The sequence below is a fragment of the Dermochelys coriacea genome, chromosome 2 (genome assembly GCF_009764565.3).
Source record: "Dermochelys coriacea isolate rDerCor1 chromosome 2, rDerCor1.pri.v4, whole genome shotgun sequence".
NCBI classification, from domain to species: Eukaryota; Metazoa; Chordata; order Testudines; family Dermochelyidae; genus Dermochelys; species Dermochelys coriacea.
In genome coordinates, this window is record NC_050069.1 from 57,518,096 (window position 1) to 57,542,643 (window position 24,548).

The window sequence follows — 24,548 nt, forward strand, 5'->3', positions numbered from 1 at the left end:
AATCTAAGACTTAACCTGAAATTTCAAAGGGCACATACGAAACTGTTGCACAGCTCTACGAAACTGTTTAATTGTATTATCTGTGAATGACAGTTTATATATTTGTAAAAGGGGTTGGTGATACCAAGCCACTTCCCAGTGAATATATGTCCTCATGACACAAACTATCAACACAGACAGTAACTGCTAATCTTAAGAGAAAAGCCAAGGACGCAGGCAAAATAGATACAGAACTACCCTCTCATCCAAAACAGAGTTTTGGTTTTTATTGGTGAGGCAATGTAGAGAAGCATGTAATATGGCAGTGCTTGCTAGAAATTTTCTGTTTAATTTAACGGCTTCAGTTTCTAGGGCTAACAATCTAGTACATCTTTGGAGCACAAAATTCATTTTTAAAAAAGGAATTACCTACAATTTCTGTTTCTAAATGAGCATCGGAAGCAAAATAGCAGTGTGCAATTGTAAAGTCAAATATAGCAAACAGTCTAGATGGATCAGATAGCAAAATGCAGTTAAGAGAGTGCCACAAAAGGATTTCATCTACCTGCTTCTATTTATTTCTGTCTGAAAAGATAGCAATGGCTTTCTGGTAAGAGAATCTATGATAGGGGCTGAGCTGTCCTGAGATAGGAACCCCAGGAGCACCTGAGCTGACTATTACTATCTGATTGATCATTTCTTTATTAGTAGTACCAAACTCCAGGAAAGAGGTAATTACATATATGTGGAGATCTTTTTTTCTAAATTTCTGTTATACCTACCATTAAAATTCTACCAATATTAGCACTTTTTAGTGATATTTGTGATAACCCTAATTCGCCTGTACTTCACTCATTCACTCTCTTGTTGTAGATAATCTGTTCGTGCTCTTTTTCTATAATCAGTGATAAACAGGGCTGGATTTACACCTTGAACGCTCCTCGGCACTGCACCTTCAGCGCTGCCCTGCTCCCCTACTACAGCTGACCTTTATATTTTCATTTCATTTTTTATTGAAAACATGAACAATTTAAAAATTTAACAAAACAACAAAAATACATGTAATTAAAACAATCACATATGTAGCAAGTAAGGTCCCCTGCCACCTGCGGCTCGGAGCTGCAGGGGCCCCCAGGAGCTGCAGGGCCCCCCCACACCTTTGGCGGCACAGAACGGTGGAGCCCCTCGCCTCCCAGCAGTGGCCAGCAGCTGTGGGGTGCACCACTGCCCGCATGGCTTAGAGTTCTGGGGGCTCTCGCTGCCCAGCGGCAACTGGGAGCTGCAGAGTACCCTCACTGCCTGCAGCAGCTCGGAGCTCTGAACTGCCATGCGTGGCTGTGGTACCCCGCCACAAAACTTTTTGGCGTCCAGACCCACCACCACAACTGCCAAGTGCCCCACACAGACCCCTCACTGCCTAGCACCCCAACACACACAGACCTTCCTCACTGCCCAGTGCCGCCTACTCCCTCACTGCCCAGAACCCCCCCTCAAGACCACCCAGAGACCCACTCTCCTGCACCCTGCCCCCCACCTGCACTTACCAGCCCCTCTAGGAAGTGACTGTGTCTGCCGGGCTGAGCGAGCCAGCAGTATGGCAACACTGTTCCCTGTTGGCAGGTTCCAGCAGAGTTGCATGAGGCAATCTCCCTCAGCCAGCCACTCCCCCTGCCAAGACCCAGGAGCGGCAAACTGTGAGATTTTAGGTGCCCCTAGAACGCTGGCATCTCAAGGAATATACCCTACTGTGCCTAATTGGAAATCTGTCCCAGGTCACAAAGGATTAGCTAATTTCCAATCACACAGTTTCCATAATTAGACACATTCACAAGCAAAGGATTGTGGTTTATATGAAGACAAAAATGCATATACAGGACATACTTCATGGTTGAAAACAGCTAATTTGATGATGTAAGACAACTGTAAATATAGTTTGATTGGCTAGAATGCAACGGCTGCTTTGCATTGCTCCAGGGTGGCTTGAAAGCAGCCAGTGCATACTGGTAAATATGGCCCTAAAAGAAATTTTAAAAAAATATTTAAGTGATATTTCATATTTTCAAATCTTTAGAAATATCATATAGTAACATTTTCTTTTGGTTTCTTGTTTACTGTTCATGCATGAAATAGTTTTTATCTAGGAATGTTTTAATTAACAGTTTTCAGAGTAGCAGCCGTGTTAGTCTGTATTCGCAAAAAGAAAAGGAGTACTTGTGGCACCTCGTGCCACAAGTACTCCTTTTCTTTTTAATTAACAGTGTTAAGGTTGAGTGCATATATTAATAAATTAGAGTAAAATACAGTGCAGAGATGTTACAATTATCCCAATACCAAACATCATAAGCCAAAGAAATTCAGAGTTAAGGTTAAATTTACCAGAAATCCACGTTAAGGTATGGAAAGGAGTGGAGTTTAGATGTTGCTTGTAATTATTAGAATTGGGAGCACTGGCTGTTGGGAGTCTGAAAGGACAGGAAACAGGAAGGGGGGGAGGAGTTGAAGACGCTGAGGGAGAGCTACTGAGGGTGCAACAGCAGCTTGAAAAAGAGGTTTCCACTTTAAAAAATAAAGTCCTATTGAAGTTTGTTAGTACCTTGCCTGGCTACTACAATATTTTGGGGACGAGGATGCATCTTTTGCCTCTGAATCTACCTGCACCCTTTTTACAAAGTCCAGGTGAGCCTCCAATTGCTTTTACTGCCTGGATCCATATGTTTGAGACTTATCTGCTTGCAATCAGTGCTACAGAGATTTCTGAAGTAAGAAAATGTGCTCTGCTAATCCACTGTCTTGGAGCAGAAGGGCAGCATATATTTTACACTTTTCCCCGTGCAGACGATAAATATGAGATTGCACTCAGTGCATTAAAGAACTTTTTTGTACCAAAAGTGAATGTAGTAGTTAATCGCTACAGATTTTGCCAGCGTGAGCAGAAACCAGGGGAGACTATAATGAAGTATATTGCTTCCCTGAGGAGTCTGATTGTAACTTTTGACTTTGGGATTATGGCAGATGAGATGATTAGAGACCAGCTCATTGAGAAAACAACCATGCTTCTTGTAAGAGAACATTTACTTCTAGAACCACAACTCACACTAGAAAAAGCAATAACCATTGCTACCCAGATTGCGTCAGCTACAGCTGAAGCCAAAATAATGAGCATGGATACAGGAGGCACAGTCCAAGCTGCGACTCCTTTGCAGAAAAGTTCACTGTCACTGCAGACAAACAATTACAAGAGGAAAACTAATGAAAAATCACCAAATCAGCAAATTCAAAATACAGTAAAAGCATGCTTTCACTGTGGATCTCCACAACACCTTCCAAGCTACACAGGATGTCCGGCAAAAGTAGCTCAGTGCAATCATTGCAAAAAGATTGGGCATTTTGCTAAAGTATATCGCAGCAGCCAGTTCAGTCAACAGCTGCATGCAGTTACAATACCAGATGTTTCTGTGCTGAGCGTGGACAAAATCACTACTGCACATATTCCAGAACAAATAAAGTGCATGGTAAATGTTTCCACCATACTCTCAGGCACTCTATTCAGCTAATTTTGGATACTGGCTCAGCAGTATCTATACTACCTGATTCCATCTATTTGCATTACTTTAAAGATGTGCCTCTTACTGAACCCAAGCTTCACTTGGTGTGCTATTTGAAAAACCATATTCTAGTACATGGCTGCCTGCCAGCAATAGTTACTTTTGGTGATTGTTGTGTAACTGCAGAATTCTACATTGTCCACAAAGGCACTCCCATCCTTGGCAGAGATTTATTGGCTGCTTTAAATCTCAGGGTAGTTAATGGATGAATTGATCTTCCTCAGCAAAGCACTCTTGTGGTACACACACCAGTTTCAGCTGGGACCCAACACCAGGCTGAGCTGAAACTCGGTTGTGCTTATGAGTTTCTGCATAAAGTTAAAATGTGGAATAATGTGATGCCTGTACGACAGAAATTATGGCACTTACCATTTTCAGTCAGGGAAGCTGTTTCAGAGGAACTTAGAAAACTTGTTCAAGAGGACATTATTGAAGAGATTAACTCCTCGGAATGGGTTTCACCTATAGTAGTGACGCAGAAGAAGGGTGGTGGCATTTGCCTCTGTGTGGACTTAAGGGAGCCAAATAAAGCTATTGTGATTGACAGCCATCCTCTTCCTCACACAGAAGTAGTATTTGCAGAACTCCGTGGAGCAAAGATGTTTTCTACTCTTGATTTGCAGAGCGCATACCACCAGGTTATGTTGCATGAAGACAGCAGAGACTGCACAGCATTTATTACACGAGGGACTATTCCATTTTAAACATGTTCCATACGGTCTTGCATCAGACCCAAGTGCCTTCCAAAAAATGATGTCATTGATTTAGAAGAATCAACATGGAGTTCAGTGCTATTTGGATGATATTATCTTGTTTGGAAATACTTCGGAGGAGCATGACAATAACCTGCAGTGTACTAAACTGCATCAGCAAAGCAGGCCTCAAGCTCAATAAATCCAAATGCAAATTTAGACAAACTGAACTCTCCTTTCTGGGGCATACAATTTCACAGGCTGGACTAAAACCTGATCCAGCTCATATCTTGGCAATTTCAAATGCTCCTCCTCCAACAGATTTGCAAACTTTACGTTCCTTCTTGGGTCTTACCTCCTGGTATGCAAAATGCATTCCCAATTATGCTTCTGTCATTGAACCGTTAAAAGAATTACAATGGGGAAGTTCAACCTTAGTGCAGACAACGGATGCACAAGCTAGTTTTGAAACGGTTAAAGACTTGATTGTACATAGTCCAGTACTTGCACTATTCATTCCTGCATTGCCCACATTGTAACTACTGGTGCTTCTGATTATGGACTTGGGGCTGTCCTCACACAACTTCACGAGCACAACACAGAGAGGACTGTTGCATTTGCTTCAAGGACACTAAGTAATGCTGAGAGAAAATATTCTACAGTCAAAAAAGAAGCACTTGCTTGTGTCTGGGCTACTGAAAAATGGAGAACTTACCTGTGGGGCTGCACGTTCAAGTTGCGCATAGACCATGCCCCTTTGATGACGTTGCTCACCACAAAAGGACGGGGAAGAGCAGGATATCGTATTGCTAGATGGTCTGCAAGACTACTCTCTTTTAATTATAAACTGGAATATAAGCCTGGAAACAAAAATGTGGTAGCTGATTGCCTTTCTCGCCTGCCTTTGCCTTCACCAAATGGTCCACCGAAAGATGAAGATGTAGTAGTTGTGCTTGTTACAAGAGACAATTTCAAGCTGCTTATTCAGCGTGTCCAATTCAACAAAAACTACGGGAATTTCTGATAAAGAGATGGCCCAGTAACCCTAAAAACCTTGACCCAGTTTTGCTGCCTTATTTTAGAGTTCAGGATGAACTTTCTTTGCTCGATGGCTGTGTGCTACGAGGTAGACACCGGCTACTTGTGCAAGAAGAATTACAGTCAAAACTCATATACCTGGTACGTGATACTCATCAAGGAATTGTCAGAACCGAACAACGAATAAAGGATCTGTATTGGTGGCCAGCAATGGACTCTCAAAACTGAAGCACTCATAAAATCCTGTGTCACTTGCCAAATGCATGATAAGACAGTAGTGACATGTACCCCTCCATTACAGCCTGTCCCTCTTCCTGAATCTGCATGGGAAAAAGTGGCGATTGACATTGTAGGACCCTTTGATACTGCTCCAATTGACTGCCGTTATGCCATCACCTTAATAGACTATTTCAGTAAATGGCCTGAGGTCACGTTTACATCGCAAATCTCTTCTGCTACAGTAATTAAGTTTCTCTCTTCAGTTTTTAGGAGGGAAGGTAACCCCAAAGAATTGGTTTCAGATAATGGTAATCAATTTACTTCCCTGGAGTTTGAAACTTTTCTAGCAGAGAGGAACATTTTACACAGAAGGTTATCTGTATACTACCCTCAAGCCAATGGGGAAATCGAATGGTTTAACAAAAGTTTGAAAGAGAGTTTGCAAATGGCTAAACTGGAAGGGTGATTGTGGATAACCTTCACTACTGATTTCTTGCAAGCATACCGGGCTACATCACATGCTACAATGCAAAGATCACCCGCAGAGTTACTGCATGGGAAACAGAGGAATACTAAACTGAACTTTGCTGGATTTTTAAAGGCACGACCTGAGGCCCCAACCGAGATGATGTGAGAAACATCATGTGAGAAGGGGACCATAAATTCACAGCTCCTCTTAAAATCAGAGAAGAAGGGACCTGACACCTATTCACTTTCTGATGGGCGGGAGGGTATGGAATGCTTCTTATCTTGCACCTGCCTATGCACCAAGAGGAGATTATGCCAACACCCACTCTGCATTGGATGACTTCACCGTAGTATCAACGCAACAAGACATTGCACTGGAACCAGGGCTTGAGAGACAGCCTGTCAGACCCGACGACCTCCTGTCTGGACTAGAGACTATGTTATGTAGTATCTATAGTGTTTTTAGTGTAATATTTCTGTCAACAGTACAGTGCCTTGTTTCCTATTTGTTCCTGTGGTTAGAACAATGTTTATTGTAATTGGGAGAGTTTCTTAAGAGAGGAGGAAATGTGGTGTTTAGATGTTGCTTGTAATTATTAGAATTGGGAGCACTGGCTGTTGGGAGTCTGAAAGGACAGGAAGGAGGGGGGAGGAGTTGAAGAGGCTGAGGGAGCGCTACTGAGGGTGCAACAGCAGCTTGCAAAAGAGGTTTCCATTTTAAAAAATAAAGTCCTGTTGAAGTTGTTAGTACCTTGCCTGGCTACAAAAGGCACTTACAAACAACCTTAAATCTGCCCTGCAGTGGCAGCATGAAGAAGGAAAAACTAAACAAAATCTAATGTGTCTTTAAAAATCAGTTTAATCTAACCTAGGACCACAAACAATAATATGCCTTAATCATAATGAAAAGATTATTGCATGATGTCACTGCAGAGAAACCTAATTTCTTTTAATGTAGCCCTGACACAAGAATCCAGTGCTTTTTATTTACATGGCAAGTTAGAAAAGTCTGTGTTAATACACTATTAAGATCATTCAGGACAAAGAAGAGTCTGAGATATTTAAATTTTTTTTATTAAAGCTAATGTTAATATTATCTAATAGATAGCTTAAGGAAAGAGTATCTATATATCTGGACATAATGCTTAAATTATCCAAAGTTTTATTTTAAAAAGTCAAAAAATACATTAGTACATAATTTGCAATATCCCATATTTATACTAATAAATGGTAGTTACAAATATTAGTATCCAAATATTTGAGTACATCACTCATAAAAAGTTATACTAACAGTGGCTTATGGAAAGCAAATATAGAAATGAGTATAGATTTTCCCTCAGTAATTGAGAATTTAGGATAGCTTGTCCCTCAGTAAATACAATCCAACAGAGAAGTAATTTAGTTACTTTCCTGACTTTGATTCTCAGTGGCACTCCAGCTCATCTTTCCTGGCATTGCTGATGTCCAGTGATGTGCTCCAAATCACAGAATCATAGGACTGGAAGTGACCTCAAGAGGTCACCTAGTCCAGTCCCCTGCACGCATGGCAGGACTAAGTATTATCTAGACAAAATGTGGGCAAACTTTTTGGCCCAAGGGCCACATCTGGGTGGGGAAATTACAAGCGAAGCCATGACTGTAGGGCTGGGGCAGGGGTGTGGGAGGGAGTGCAGTGTGCAGGAAGGGGCTCAAGGCAAGGGGTAGGGGTGCAGGGCATATGAGGGTGCTCAGGGCAGGGGGCTGGGGTGCAAGAGGGGGTGCAGAGTGCGAGAGGGGGCTCAGGGCAAGGGGTTCGGGGGTCAGGAAGACTGCGGGGTGCAGCAGGGGGCTCAAGGCAGGGGGCTGGGGTGCTGGGTGCAGGAGGGGTTTGGAGTGCAAGCTCTGGCCTGGCGCCACTTACCTGGAGCGGCTCCAGGGTGGCAGTGGTGCGCAGCAGGGCTCAGGCAGGTTCCTTGCCTGCCCTGGCACCGTGCTGCTCCCAGCACCACATCCCTGCCATGGTTCCCTGTTCCTGGCCAATGGGAACTGGAGGGGGCAGTGCCTGCAGGTGAGGGCAACGCGCAGAGCCCTCTGCGCCCCCCCCACCTTAACCACAGGGGTGGCAATCCCGCAGGCCAGATCCAAAACCCTGAAGGGTTTTCCCACTCCTGATCTAGACCATTCCTGCTCTTAAAAATGTCTAACCTGCTCTTAAAAATCTCGAATGATGGAGATTCCACAACCTCCCCAGGCAATTTATTCCAGTGCTTAACCACCCTGACAGGAAATTTTTCCTCATGTTCAACCTAAACCTTCCTTGCTGCAATTTAAGCCCATTGCTTCTTGTCCTATCCTCAGCAGTTAAGAAGAACAATTTTTCTCTCTCTTCCTTGTAACAACCTTTTATAAACTCAGTCCCCTCTCAGTCTTCTCTTTTCCAGATTAAACAAACCCAATTTTTTCAATCTTCCCTCATAGGTCATGTTTTCTAGACCTTTAATCATTTTTGTTGCTCTTCTTTGGACTTTCTCCAATTTGTCCACATCTTTCCTGAAATCTGGCACCCAGAACTGGACACAATACTCCAGTTGAGGCCTAATCAGCATGGCGTAGAGCAGAAGAATTACTTATTGTGCCTTCCTTACAACATTCCTGTTAATATGTCCCAGAATGATGTTCGCTTCCCCCCCCCCAGTGTTACATGGTTGACTCATATTTAGCTTGTGGTCCACTATGACCCCCAGATCCCTTTCTGCAGTACTCCTTCCTAGGCACTCATTTCCCATGTTGTCTGTGTACAATTGATTGTTCCTTCCTAAATGGAGTACTTTGCATTTGTCCTTATTGAATTTCATCCGGTTTATTTCAGACCATTTTATCCAGTTTGTCCAGATCATTTTGAATTATAATTCTATTTTTCAAAGCACTTGCAACCCCTCCCAGCTTGGTATCATCCACAAACATTACAAGTGTACACTCTATGCCATTATTTAAATCATTGATGAAGATATTGAACACAACTGGACCCAGAACTGATCCCTGTGGGACCTCACTCATTATGCCCTTCCAGCATGACTGTGAACCACTGATAACTACTCTCTGGGAACAGTTTTCCAACCAGGTATGCACCCACCATATAGTAGCTCCATCTAGATTGCATTTCCCTAGTGTGTTTATGAGAAGGTCATGCAAGACAGTACCAAAAGCTTTACTAAAATCAAGATATACCACATCTAAGCACTTCCCCGCTATCCACAAGGCTTGTTAACCTGTCAAAGAAAGCTACCAAGTTGGTTTGATACAATTTGTTCTTGACAAATCCATGCTGACTGTTATTTAATCACCTTATTATCTTCTAGCTGTTTGCAAATTGATTCCTTAATTATTTGGTCCATTATCTTTCCGGGTACAGAAGTTAAGCTGACTGGTCTGTAATTCCCCGGGTTGTCCTTATTTCCTTTTTATAGATGGGCACTATACTTGCCCTTTTCTGGTCTTCTGGAATCTCTCCCATCTTCCATGACTTTTCAAAGATAATAGCTCAGACATCTCATCAGTCAGCTCCTTGAGTATTTTAGGATGAATTTCATCAGGCCCTGGTGACTTGAAGACTTGTCTAAGTAATTTTTAACGTGTTCTTTCCCTATTTTAGCCTCTGATCCTATCTTATTTTCACTGGCATTCACTATGTTAGATATCTAATCACCCCCAATCTTCTTGGTGAAAACTGAAACAAAGGAATCATTAAGCACCTCTACCATTTCCACATTTTCTGTTATTGTTTTTTCCCCTTCATTGAGTAATGGGCCTACCCTGTCCTTGGTCTTCCTCTTGCTTCTAATGTATATGTAGAATGTTTTCTTGTTACCCTTTATGTCTCTAACTGGTTTGATCTCATTTTGTGCCTCACCCTTTCTAATTTTGTCCCCACATAATCGTGTTTGTTTATATTCATACTTTGTCATTTGACCCAGTTTCCACTTTTTGTAGCACTCTTTTGATTTTTAGTTCATTGAAAATCTCCTGGTTAAGCCAGGGTGGTCTCTTGCCATACTTCCTATCTTTCCTATGCAGTGGGATAGTTAGCTCTTGTGCCCTTAATAACGTCTCTCTGAAAAACTGCCAACTGTTTTCCCCCTTCGACTTGCTTCCCATGGGATCTGACCTACCAACTTCCTGAGTTTGCTAAAGTCTGTCTTCTTGAAATTCATTGTCTTTATTTTGCTGTTCTCCCTCCTACCATTCTTTAGAATCATGAACTCTACCATTTCATGATCACTTTCACCCAAGCTGCCTTCCACTTTCAATTCTCAACCAGTTCCTCCTTATTTGTCAAAATCAAATCTAGAACATCCTCTCCCCTAGTAGCTTTCTCCACCTTCTGAAATAAAAAATTGTTTCCACTACATTCCAAGAACTTGTTGGGTAATCTGTGCCTTGCTGTGTTATTTTCCAAACACATGTCTGAGTAGTTGAAGTCCCCCATCACCACCAAGTCCTGTGCTTTGGATGATTTTGTTAGTTGTTTTAAAAAAGCCTCATCCACCTCTTCTTCCTGGTTAGGTGGTCTGTAGTAGGCCCCTATCATGACATCACCTTTGTTTTTTACTTCTTTTATCCTTATCCAGAGATTTTCAACAAGTCTGTCTCTTATTTCCATCTCAACCTCAGTCCAAGAGTATACATTTTTAATATATAAGGCAACACCTCCTCTTTTTTCCCTGCCTGTCCTTCCTGAGCGAGCTGTACCCTTCTATACCAATATTCCAGTAATGTGTACTATCCCACCAAGTCTCTGTGATGCCAACTTTATCAAAGTTGTGTTTATTTACTAGCATTTCAATCAGACTACTGTCGCATGTAAATTGGTCACCACTGTTCTCCATCTTCCATAGTTTAAGGTCTTTACTTACTATATTATCACTCTATAGTAGTCTGTAATCTCCTTGCAAAAGGGACCTTTTCCTCTGTGACTCAAGATCCAAGTGTACTCTTATGGCACTATGTAATAATTATAGTCCCCAGTACATGAATGACAAAAAAAAAACATTATTTTTTTCAGAGTAGCAGCCGTGTTAGTCTGTATTCGCAAAAAGAAAAGGAGTACTTGTGGCACCTTAGAGACTAACAAATTTATTTGAGCATAAGCATTTGAGCACTGTATTTTCCACCGAATGCATCCGATGAAGTGAGCTGTAGCTCACGAAAGCTTATGCTCAAATAAATTTGTTAGTCTCTAAGGTACCACTATTTTTTGTTGTTCACAATTAAAACCATAGCTGAATTTCACAGCTTGAAATGTCACAGGTATCTAGTCCTCAGTAAGAAAAAGACCTCTGATAACTTAGACAAAAATATTTAATAAAGTTAGAAACAATTATATTCATTCATAATTACTTGTGAAATTCATTACAATCATGCAACTCAATACAACCATAAGGTTGTAAATTTGTGAAAGAAAGCCTTAACAATAGTGTTAACTCAGCAACATTATATAGGTGCAGTATTTTCAGTTAGTGTAGATTTAAGAAAATGGAGCTATACTGACTTACTTTTGGCCTTAATTTAGCTTAATGTGTGTGTCACGGCTGTTACTCTTTCAGTTCCTGATTTTTTTTTCCAATTTTTTCACCTTGCATTAAGGTTTTTGCTTATAATAATCTGTAGTTTCTATTTATAATTTATTTTAGACATTGCTTAACCAAAACACTCTTCTTAGCATATGTGCAACATGCCTCAGGTGGCATGTGACCAAGATTCATCACTGAATTTGGTCTGCTGGTTGGATCATTAGCTTCCCCAGCATGGGCTGGGTACTGATGGGGGGGGGGAATGTGACGTGAACACTGATCCAAGCCCCCGAATCAAACCACTCTTTTTTTTTTTAATTCTGCTCTATCAGCATAGGAGGTCACATATCACACGAGATGAAATTGGGACATGGGAGCATACATATACATCTCATAATTTCCTCAAACACCCGTTGCCGTGAAAAGTTTGCTTTAAAATGTTCTTTCAACCTGTCTGTAACTTTAAAAGAAATGTGAAACTAAGGTTTCAGAAAACATCAATCCCTGCAGTTCTGAGATGTGACCAACCACAATTTCCTGTTCTTTTCCACTAAATCTTGCCCAGTGCTTTTGTGCCACCTCCTGTCACTTCCTTTATATTTTTATCTGATTACCAAATGTCTGGTAGAGTGCTTGGCAGTACTTGAAGGTAAGCAGTCATCCAAAGGACATCAAATTAAAGGCATAATGTGAGACTTCTTAAAAGGTGACACCATTATGTCTTTGAAAGATCAAAAATACAACTACAGTATCCTGTGCCCCATACTCCTAGACCTCACTTCCTGAAACTATTGTCAGTTTGGCACAGTATTTCTTAGCACTGCACTGAGGGTGGGTCTTCCATGCTGTTTAAGATGAGATAAAGTGCCACAACTCAGCTCAGCTTTACTCAGAGAACATTAGCTCCTGGGACCAAACCTAAAGCTCTGAGAAGTGCAAAGAAGAATTATAAACTTGGAATTATAAACTTGGTAAAGTTAAACCATCCTCTAAAGGGGGGGTCCTTGCTACCACCTTCAAGACAGAGAAGCTGCCCGCAGAATCCTCTTTGTGCATTATCTATAAAAACAACACGTATAAATATTTAGTCACATATGCACCCGCCCACACACATACACTTTCAAACACTGTGTCTTTTCCGCAGGCAGCTACAGATACTAGATAAGTAACTACAAAGCTATATGACAGGTTTCAGAGTAGCAGCCATGTTAGTCTGTATTCGCAAAAAGAAAGGGAGTACTTGTGGCACCTTAGAGACTAACACATTTATTTGAGCATAAGCTTTCGTGAGCTACAGCTCACTTCATCGGATGCATCGGATGAAGTGAGCTGTAGCTCACGAAAGCTTATGCTCAAATAAATGTGTTAGTCTCTAAGGTGCCACAAGTACTCCCTTTCTTTTTGCAAAGCTATATTAATACGTACCTACAAAGCTTCGCAGAGCCAGAGCTGTATTCTCCCACATCCTGTGCACGCTTGCCGCCAGCATACACCCCTGCATAGCCCGATGCTCGCGCACAGACACTCACCTACAGGCACCCATCCCGCACTGCGATCGGTGCACCCAGCGCACCTGCACACGGCAACGCTGGCACCCAAGCAGAGCTCACCCTACGCGCGCCTCCAGCCACACGCTCGGCTCACCCCGGCACCCACGGGGGGCAGGAGCGGGCGCGCGGACCCCTCCGGGGGGTACCGGGCTCCGGCCCCCACCGCCGCTGCCTCCGGGTGTGCGAGCTGGGGGAGGGGCGGGCCGCGGGGGAGGGGCGGGGGGCGGCGCCGGCGCCGAGCTCCGGGGCGCCGGCGGAGGAGCCCTGGCAGTCCTGCCGCGCGGGGCGCTGGAAGCGGAGGGGCCGCGGGGAGCGCAGCGCCCGGAGCCCGGCGGCGGCAGCAGCGGACCGAAGGAGCCGAGCTCGCCCCGCGCTCCCCTGAATGACGGGCGGCAGGTTCGACTTCGACGATGGCGGCACCTACTGCGGCGGCTGGGAGGAGGGCAAAGCCCACGGGCACGGCATCTGCACCGGGCCCAAGGGGCAGGGCGAGTACGCGGGCTCCTGGTCCCACGGCTTCGAGGTGGTGGGCGGCTACACCTGGCCCAGCGGCAACACCTACCAGGGCTACTGGGCGCAGGGCAAGCGCCACGGGCTGGGCGTGGAGACCAAGGGCAGGTGGATGTACCGGGGCGAGTGGTCGCACGGCTTCAAGGGGCGCTACGGGGTGCGGCAGAGCCTCAGCACCCCGGCCCGCTACGAGGGCACCTGGAGCAACGGGCTGCAGGACGGCTACGGCGTGGAGACCTACGGGGATGGAGGTGAGCGCCCCGCGGGCGGGGAGGGGAGGGGAGCGCGCCCGCGCCCGCGCCCGCGCCCGCCCCCTCTGGCGCGCGGGGCTCGGTGCAACACGCCTGGCGGGCCACACTGCACTGCGCGCGCACGCACGCACACACACACACACACACACACGTGTGCCGCTGCCACCTGGCGCGCCCCACGCACGCAGCCCCGGGCGCCTTGGCTCTCGCAGGAGCTGCTCAGCCCCCGCCCAGGACAGGAGTCAGGGGAGGGAGGAGTCTCAACTCAACTCTTGACAGAGTTTCGCGCCCTCCCCCGCTCCGGCCGCGTTTGTGTATAGATTGCGCGCGCGAGCAGGGGCCCCATTGAGACCGCGGGAGCGGTGCATCCTTTGCCGGGGGGCAGCGGCGGAGCCTGCGAGCAGATGCCCCGTTGTCAGGAGTTGAAACTGCAGGCAGCTGACAGAGTTCAGGGAGGCCTCGATCCTGGAGCTGGCCCGCTCGTGCTAATGTGACACTGAGCGGAACGGAGGAAGGTTCACAAAGGAAGCTGCCGTTGCTTTACACTCAGGGCAATGAAAACGAAGTGTCGGTTACACTGTTGCAAGATGACCTAAGGTTGATATTAATTATCCTGTTAGAAACGCTGCATTCGCGTAATCTATGCGGAGGGGATGAAACTTATGAGCTGTTTCATGGTTTCACTTTTAAAAGCCCACCTTCCCCGGGCTATCTTTTTTTTTCCTTCCCCAGCGGGTAGAAATGTTTGCAGATTCCTAAACTTTAGAAGGAAATTGCGATTGCTTGCAAACATGGGTTTTTGCCTGTTGTTTGTACAGCTGCTGGAGGTTTCACAGGTGGTGGTAGTTGACTTAGCAACACTTACATATTCTATCAGAAAAAACTAACAAACAAATCCAATCACTCGCTTTTGAGAGTTGGTGTGGGGAAACAATATTGATAAATTCATGAGAAAGCTAAACAGGGGCCAAATAGATTACACAGTATTAGAATTAATGAACCTTAGCCCCACCCACATTTTTATTACGTAAGCTTATTTAATTAACACAGAAATATTGTAACTTAAAAAACCCGCACAAGTTCTAAATACAAATCATGTTTTTAAATAAGCAGGCCAGCTGCTGTTTCTCTCCCTTACAACCCCCTGCCCCTCCCCCCCAACCCTCCTACAGCTCTCCCATATTTTGGGATGATTATGTCTTAGTGACTTCTGACATCATATTTAATGTATAAAGGGGTATCAAGTTGAGGTTCAGCAAGATGATGCATGAGTAAAGTTTATGCAGTTGCACAGTTTCATTTAATCGTAATGTACATGTGTCGTTTCAAGTGCCACACAAAAGACAGATGGGCCTATTTCTGCTCTCATGCTGATTTTACATGGCTGTAGCTTTTGGAGTTACAGCAGTGTAAAAATCAGTGTAAGTGAGAGCAGTGACTAATGGAATTACTTGATCTATCCCCATGTAAGGGGAGAATCTGCCTAATTTTTTATAGTGCTGAAATCTTTTAGAAATATTACTTAGTTTAACATTTGTCATGTACATTTTGCAAGTTCAAATTTGTGTGAAAGTGAGTGCTGTGTAAGAAGCGTAATTTAGCAAAACAACATATAAAATCTGCCTTCCTTGTGACTTAAAAACAAATCTTTGGTTCAGGCCTCTTAAGTAATGCTGTGTATCAGTTTCTACATGAAGTTTGATTAGCGACTTGTGGTCAGACCCGGAAGAGATGCAGCAAAGAATAGATGCCTATGTGCTAAGGGAGAGTAGAGTCCCATGCTTCCAAAGGAAGCTTTTTATTCCAAAATTTAGAGACCATAAAATTAATTGTATAATAAAGTTAAAATATATTAATTTTATAGTTTTATATTGGGATTTTTTTTAAAGTGTTTTCACATGCTCATAGTGATCTCTTGGCGCTGAAAGTGTTTATGCTTGGTCTCTGCCTAGAGGATACGTGCAGGTTTATTTATTTATTTCATTCTAAAACATGATCAGAGTTCTAGTTCACTTTCACTACACTGTAGGATTTTTTTTTCTGGTGGATTAGAAGCTTAAGGGCAGACAAGTATAATTCGTTTACCATATTTTTAGAGAAAATTAGCATGCTCATTGTTAGAAATGAAAAGGAGTACCCGTGGCACCTTAGAGACTAACAAATTTGAGCATAAGCTTTCGTGAGCTACAGCTCACTTCATCGGATGCATTTGGTGGAAAAAAGCAAATGCATCCGATGAAGTGAGCTGTAGCTCACGAAAGCTTATGCTCTAATAAATTTGTTAGTCTAAGGTGCCACAAGTCCTCCTTTTCTTTTTGCGAATACAGACTAACACGGCTGCTACTCTGAAACCTGTTAGAAATGAGTTTCTCAATAATTAACATAACCTAAAAAAGAACAGTGTAATTGTGGGAACCCATAGTTTAGGTTTTTTCCTCTTAATGAAGCAGAAAGTAATTCAGAGGTCAATGTCTTCATAGTTTGGAAGTCAGTAGCTTTATAAAAAAATCCACACTATCCTATTTTAAGAATTTTTGTTCTTGTAAATGTAAATCTATTACTAAGGCCCCAATTCTGCAAACACTTAAGAACATCTCAGTATATTTGAGCATGTGCATTCCCATTGATTTTAATGGAACTACTCATGTGAATTAAGTTACACATATGTTTAGTTTTCAGAGTAGCAGCCGTGTTAGTCTGTATTCGCAAAAAGAAAAGGAGTACTTGTGGCACCTTAGAGACTAACAAATTTATTAGAGCATAAGCTTTCGTGAGCTACAGCTCACTTCATCGGATGCATTACCCTAACCCTAAGCTCACGAAAGCTTATGCTCTAATAAATTTGTTAGTCTCTAAGGTGCCACAAGTACTCCTTTTCTTTTTACATATGTTTAGGTGTCTGCAGAGTCAGGGCCTTAGTTTTGAGGCACTGCAAATACAGCAGCAAATGAGAAACTGCAGTATTTTTACCTGTTAGAAAAATATCTGAATTGTTACTGCAAACAAATTGAGCATATACCAAAGGCGCTCAACATAAGCAGAAATTGGGCTTGTTTTATGCTGAGTCAGCTAGTGCGTTATGCATCGGCTAGTTTTTCGTGCTAGTTTCATTTTTAAAGTAGCTTGTAATTACACGCCATTGTTTGCTGTCCTGGAGAACACTAGCATAATGAACTAACTATGTATGTACTGATTTTTTTTTAATCATTAAAATCTAAGTATCTAAACAGAAAGTTTCCACGATAGTTTTCTCTAAAGTGTGTTAGTGTGGGAGGGATGTACATAAGTGTAGAAATAACACATTGGCAACAAGCAAACTTCTGCTTTCTGTCTGTATACAAAACTTTCTTTGATTTTCATCTGCAACACCAGAGTAATACAGTCCATTGTGTGTATGTACTTTTGAAACTAATTTTTAACTAAATTTCCATGGAAAAGGGTATAAATTTAGGTCTTAAATAGTTATTTGCTGACAAATGCAATTTTGGACCATCCAAAACTATTAGTGAATTTAACTGTACTGAATTCAGCTATTTTGCTGTGTGGCCTGTTGTAGCTAGTTTCTTTGAGGAGCACATGCAGTTTTTAAATCACTTGGTTTTGATAGCTGTAGCCTTATAGCCACTATCAATGGCACTAATTAGAGCTATCAGTTACAGTAAAAATGAATGTGAAAAAAAAGCATGTTGTTCCTTGTATGAAAGAGTGTGCATTGCACAGGAACCACAAGCTTTCCATTAGATTTTTTGTAGATCATGTCTATTGAATTTGTAAGCTTTTCATTATATTACAGTATTATTTTGGATAACCATATCCCTCTAACAACTTCTTAATGTTCACTTTGGAAATAGATGCAACTATAATTTGTTAAACTATTGTTTCCACATTTATCTATATGTATACTTTCAGCATACTTTTTAAAGGGAAAATATTTTGAGTGTAACTGGAAAACTTAATGCAAAAGTTGACACTTTTCACCATGATACCACCTAGTAGTAATAAAGAGGGATACCTTTTTGATTAATGCCTAATTACAACCAAATGTGTGAGTTCTTGAGAGTTGTTGCACTGCAAAACTTCACACACAAATCAGATGAAATATCCACGGCATGGTGCTTGTTTCCCTCTCTCCCACCCCCCATATGTTTGGTTTATAGAATATTCCACTTCCTCGTTAGCTAATTTTTCTTTTCCTTTTTTAAAAAAAAAAATCTGGCCTTGATTTCATTCTCCCAGTAGAAAGAAGAGTTTGATAAGCATATAAGAGTAAATTAATTGTCCTGGTTTAATGCTCTCCAGGGAAGATCATAACCATTTCCATTTTCTCCTAGAAAGCAGTGAAAAAACATGCGTCATAATTGGCTTATATGTTTTTGATCTTCTGTGTTCACTTTTCAAAATAAAAATTTTATGATCAAGAAAAACTGAAGACTTTTCTATTTAAATAGAGTGGACCTGATTCAGATACACACTGTTCTGGCAATGTAAAGAGGCCATGTGGTGGGATGCCAACATGGTGTAATGGGGCCTAGTCTAAATGAGAGTCAAGTGTATTTCAAAGTAACAGAACAGTTATTACTGGCATAACAAATTAGACAGTTGATATATGTAGCAGCAAAACATCTGTAGCCGGATTCTCACCTCAGGTTTCTAAAGGTATACCTTTTGTAATCACAAAAGTGGATGGAAGTAGGGGCAAAATATAGCTTCAGCAATGATAGAATATTTATGCATTTCCAGGAAAAATATTTATTAAAGTAACAAATGTCAAGAAAAAGACTGTACTTTTAAAGCTGTTTACAGACCACATCCATGTATTATGCTCATTTTTTTTATTTGCCCTGCTCCATATGTTGAGTATTTCTAAATAACCACATTTCTAGATTCAGCAGCCTTAAAAACCAGTGCTTCAGCAGGTCTCTAGGATACAGAGAGGGAGAGAGAATATAAGAAAGTTGCTTACTGTTGATGTCAGCAGCCATCTGTTAGAAAGGAAAACCTTCCACTTGCTAGAATATTTTAACACTAAATAGTTACATTGTTGAGCTTATTTAACGTTATATGAAATATAAATTGGTTAAAAAAATCTTTGTGACAATGCTTATAAACTGATACTAATTTAAAAGTATGTTCAGACAGATATAAGTGGTAAATGGTAATATTGTATACTGATGAGTAATTGTCACACGGATGCATAACCAAGCTGGACTATGTACATAAAACTGATTTAATTTCAAACAATTACTCAAATTAAGCTTTACATGTTAAAATTTGAAGCTTTTGACAAATGCAAACGTTTACAGAAAATCACTGACTTCAAAATTTCAAATATTTCTCTAAAGAGCAATTTAATGTGTTACGCAGCTAACAGTAAACAAACAAGGATATTTTAAATTGCTTATTAGTACTTTAGAATATTAGAATATTCAAAATTATGTATGTTAGTGTTTTAGGCAGTGGGTGGGGGGGAGGAAAGGGGGAGATAGAAATTGATTTAAACTCTGAAACATGAGGTTCTAACTTTTAAGGATTAAGACAAGAACGTCTCAGGGGACAAATTTGTCTATTGTAGGGTTTCTCGCACTTTCCTCTAACACATTTGGTATTGGGTATCAGAGGCAGGATATTGAACTAGGTGAACCATTGACCCAGTATGGTAGTTCCAGTGTTCTTGAGACATCCATGTACCAGGGCGTAATCTGAATTCACTTTTTTAAACCCAGAAAATACATACAACTTCAATCACACATATTTGTAAAAAGAAAAAGAGTACTTGTGGCACCTTAGACTAACAAATTTATTTGAGCATAAGCTTTTGTGAGCTACACGAAAGCTTATGCTCAAATAAATGTTAGTCTAAGGTGCCACAAGTACTCTTTTTACTAATACAGACTAACATGGCTGCTACTCTGAAACAGATATCTGTGATTGCCTCTTTTCAAATGTTATGCAACTCCCTCCCTCTGTTTCCATTTAAAAAAAAAAATTCAGTGTTAAGACTGACGTAACATTCAGGTTCAGCTAAAATGGTATCCCTTAATTCTCTGTTATTCTGCCATTGACTTGTCCTAACTACATACAAATGAGCACAAGTGAGAGGTTACTTCAAATCCTTTTCATATTTAAGTGAATAGTGAGAGAAACTTGAAGTTTCTGCCTTAGTTCTGATTTAGTGATTTAATTAAATATAAAAACAATTTACAAGCAAAACTATTTTCCATGTCTCAGTCATCATTGTTCTAAATTTCATTATGGCTGATCGAGGCCTTGAACATGTTGTCTTTGGACCTGAACTCAGTTGTTTCTTAAGCAGATCTCCCACTGATTTCAGTGGGACTTTTGCTTATGATCAGACTGCAGGATAAGATGTATACTATTTTCCTGGGTTCTTGGTCTCATAAGACCGTATTTCTGTTGCTACAAATAGAATAAAAGTCTGAAATGAAATACAACCTACAGGGAAGTTGATAGAGAACAGCTATTCATTATTGATAGCTAAATATTTGTTGGCAGCAAAAAATGTAAATGCCAAAATTTCACAAGGAATAAGAAGCGGCAAAGGTAATATACTACCATTTAATTCCTGGCATCTCAAAAATTAGATGTGCTTTTTTTTCCTCTGTTAAAATACATTTTGAAACTAGTGTGCAAGGAATCATGCAATAAAACATTAGGAGTGCCTTTTTATTGAGACCCCCAGATTAAAACCAGACTGGACACAACTGGATTTTTAACTGAGTACTGGGTTCATTTGAAATGTTAATTTTTTTTTTTTAAACGGCAGAATAATTTTTAAAAAGTTAGAAAAATATTTGTCTATTCTAGGATTTATCATGTAAAATGTGTTACCTTTTCTGTTGAAATTTTGCCAAAAATATGGTTGACAAAATAGTTGACCGTAGGTATACTATTATAGTGATGGCATCAGTTCCTCTGTAACTGAATTGCTTCTTAAATGTTGTTTCCATTGGTTATTCTTTTAAAAGGTACATACCAGGGACAGTGGACAGGAGGGATGCGGCACGGATATGGTGTACGTCAAAGTGTACCTTATGGCATGGCAACTGTGATCCGGTCACCCCTCCGAACATCTCTAGCTTCACTTCGTAGTGAGCAGAGCAATGGCACTGTTCTGCATGACATTACTTCAGACAGCCCAGCTGGAACAAGAGGTGGGTTTGTTTTGAATTTTCACAGTGACCCAGAAGCCATGAGTAGTAAGAAAAGAGGCGGCTTGTTCAGAAGAGGATCCCTTCTTGGTAATATAAAACTTAGAAAATCTGAATCTAAATCATCAATATCTAGCAAACGTAGCTCTGTCAGGAGTGATGCTGCTATGAGTAGAATTAGTTCTAGCGATGCCAACTCTACAATTAGTTTTGGAGATGGTGACTGTGATTATTGCCCTATGGAAGACCATGTTGATGCCACCACAACAGAAACGTACATGGGGGAGTGGAAGAATGACAAGCGCAATGGTTTTGGTATTAGTGAGCGTTCAAATGGTATGAAATATGAAGGAGAATGGGTAAATAATAAAAGGCATGGATATGGATGCACCATATTTCCAGATGGCACAAAGGAAGAGGGAAAATATAAAAACAATGTTTTGGTCCGTGGAATAAGGAAACAACTTATACCAATAAGAAACACCAAAACTAAAGAAAAAGTGGACAGAGCCCTAGAGGGTGCACAAAGGGCAGCTGCTATGGCAAGAACCAAAGTGGAAATTGCATCTTCAAGGTATGTAATTGCAAAATGCATACTTTTGCCACTTGATGTGTAGCAACAAAAAAAAGTGTTGTTTGCAGTAAGTTATATTGACAAAGACTCTTAAGTTTGAGTACAAATTGTCATCTTCAGTGGACAATATTCAGCTCCGTTTCATATGTGCATCTTAACTGACTTTAATGAAGTTGTATACGCGAACCTGAGAGTAGAATTTGCCCCCATAACTTGAAAGTTACTTGCACACTTCAGAAATATACTGTCAGTCTTGCACACTTGCAGCTAAAATATAGAACTACTACGAAATCATATCATTGCATTCCATTGTACACATGGGTTTCACCTTTATACGCCATCTTGAAAATTAAACTGGTGAAGAATGTGGTGGCCTGCTTATAAAGTGGAATATCTTGCCATAAGCATGTTACACTTTTGCTTAGTGATTTGTTGTTCTTTACTGTAGGTTTCCAGATAAAATGCAAGGTGTTCGTTTTGACTTGTAACACCCTAAGGACTCAATTCACAACAGAATTTAAGGGCCTAACTAGCATTTTAAGTGCCTTAATCCCAGAATCATGCCCTATTGGGATTCACAGAACCCCTCCTCAGTTGCCCCTGAACCCTGCAGGCACCTAAAATAGATTGGCTTCTAAATTTTTTGCAATAAAAGCTCCCTGAGTGCCTATGTGTCTGCCTCTGAGCATGCATGCTGCAGCCCCATGCCAGGCATCCAGAGGCCCGAGCCCCAGAGAATGCATGAACCTGGGGAGGACAGGCTTTCTATTGCCAAACTCATCTGCAGGACCCGATCTGGTAAGCATACTCAGAGTTCACCTACCAGATTGGGCCTTTCTGGCGAAGTTTACACAAAATGCCAGGGTGAGGAGGAGGAGCTCCTTCATAACTTTCAGGCCAGTCGTTAGAGTACTCACCTGGAATGCAGAAGACACATTTGCACTGTTGTGTTCAAAACATCTATTTATTAGCAGCACCCCCTCCTGCACAGTTCAAGTCCCCCTAGTGCCAGGAGAGGGTTTGCAGCTGAGAATCCCATGCAGAGGGAGGAGCCTCCCTGCAACCCAGACTTAGGCGCCTATCCAAAAGAGAGGGGCAGGTCTTAGCACACCTCTGAGCTTGGCACCTCCCATTGGCTAGTTTACGTGAGGTGTCGTCTAGCATGCTGGCTTTCATGAATACTGTTTTGGAGGCACCTGTCTCTCTGTATAGGGATCTAGGTGCCTAACTCAGGCTTTGTGAATCCAAGTGATTTTTTAAGTACCTAAAAGTTATACATGGTGATGTTGAGTAACACCATACCTAAGTTTCTTTGTGAATCATGACCTACTTACTTAGAGAGAGCGCGCGCCTCTTTTCACTCATTTCAGCTGGAATCCCCTAACTCTAGATGGGGATAGGTACCCACTTGGCAGGGTGCTCTCTGAGGGGACTCAGTTATGGAACTTGCTTCCCCCATTGGATCTGAAATAACCAGAACCTGATGTTGCAAACTTCATAGTTTCCCCCCACCCCCCAAGTGTTGGAAAAGAGAGAATTATGAGAGTGGTTAACAGAGAAAGGAGGAAGGCTGTTTCAACTTTTAATTTTCTTGTTTGTTGGGGACTATCTGAGATGGAATTGCTGCAATTTAAATTATATGGTAATATAGGCAGTCTATGATGATTAAGTGTTTTGTCAAGGGCGCTTAAAGCAAATGTATAGGCACTCTTTATTGTTTATAAATGTAAATAAATAAAAAAAGCTTTCTGGCAACTTTCCACATTTCAAATTACTTCTCAGTCAGACTCTACTTGCAATTTACTGTCACCATAAGAACAGCTTTAAAAAAAAATAAGATGCTGTGAGGAAATATTGACTGGAGTGTTAGAGAGAGAATATGCCATATTATACTTGTTAAAGATGACCTTCCACTGCTGACACCAACTTTTGCTTGAACTGTACAGCCACTAGTGCTTAGAATTAAAAAGGTATATTTGCTGCACATAAGTAATACTAATAAATAATTCAAAGAGTGAGCCCCAAATACATGGAAGAAGTTGAATTTTTGGATGATTTATACTGAAAAGCAGTTGAGTGGCAAACACATAAAGAAGTTATTGGGCTACTAACAAACCCTGAGGAGCACTATCCAATTAGAGGTAAATCTGCTTGGTAGCACAGTTTGCCCTCAAATGAGTGTTGGTAATTGGATTCTGCAAAGAAGTCAGGGAGGCCTTTGGCAACATAACCATTTAGCAAAGAGTTGAAGCAATAACTAATTTTAAAACATAAAAAAATGCAGAATGAGAATTTAAGTTTTATCAGAAGAATTAAAAATAGGTTGAGTAAAGAAATGCATCATACTGTACACATTTTGATAATAAAGCAGATCATAGTATATTATGAAGTTAAAAAAACATGGATCTAAAGAAAGATTTTTTAACCAATACTGCTTCCTAATAAAAAAATTAGAGTAATATTTTAAAGAATCTCTAACAGTTTGTAAATGATGTTATAACAGGGTGCAGACTCACCACAGCAGTGCCTCCTGCTGGTTGGTTTGGGAATTAGCTCTTTCAGCCGTGCACCATCGTCAGTGGTATCTCGCTCTATTACTTTCTCGGTCTCCATCGTCCTTACAGTTGGACCCATATCACTCCCAGACTGCAGCATCCGCTTCTGGACACTGTCCTCCAGCTGTGCCTGCTCCACTGGCTCTCCCCCACCCCCCTTCCAGAGGACCAGCAGTTTCTGGTTCTATTACTTCCCTCAGTGGCTTACTGCAGTCCTCAGTCTTGCCCCTTCCTCCAAGGGCAAACTGCAGTCCGACTTAGCCACTCTCATCACTGGCAAGTGGGGGGGAAAGAAAGGACCCTCTACCTGCAGCCACTTACTGCCCTCTTCTAACTCTCCTCTACTGCCTGTTTCCCATGGCCACTTCCCCCTACCCCCAGCACCTTCT

The 24,548-nt window shown here is 41.6% G+C and overlaps 2 protein-coding genes across 22 annotated transcripts in view; one reads left to right on the top strand and one right to left on the bottom strand.

The window, feature by feature from the left end:
• The window catches only part of GDAP1 (ganglioside induced differentiation associated protein 1), a 52,488-nt gene extending 39,192 nt beyond the window's left edge, over positions 1 to 13,296 (bottom strand). For 3 of the 5 annotated variants that reach the window (XM_038390685.2, XM_043507692.1, XM_038390682.2), the window contains exon 1: positions 13,080 to 13,296. The gene's annotated coding sequence lies outside the window, so the exon portion shown is untranslated. Of the gene's footprint in view, positions 1 to 12,975 lie in introns of all 5 variants that reach the window. The other 2 variants (XM_043507690.1, XM_038390683.2) reach the window with 1 other exon arrangement.
• Positions 13,297 to 13,334: 38 nt separating this feature from the next.
• Positions 13,335 to 24,548, top strand: part of JPH1 (junctophilin 1) — a 117,249-nt gene continuing 106,035 nt past the window's right edge. For 3 of the 17 annotated variants that reach the window (XM_038388425.2, XM_043507700.1, XM_043507701.1), the window contains exons 1-2: positions 13,336 to 13,861; positions 20,848 to 21,033. In XM_038388425.2, the coding sequence (XP_038244353.1) occupies positions 13,483 to 13,861; positions 20,848 to 21,033 (565 nt within the window). In that variant the 5' untranslated portion in view covers positions 13,336 to 13,482. Of the gene's footprint in view, positions 13,862 to 20,847; positions 21,605 to 24,548 lie in introns of all 17 variants that reach the window. The other 14 variants (XR_006278763.1, XM_043507693.1, XM_043507695.1 and 11 more) reach the window with 8 other exon arrangements.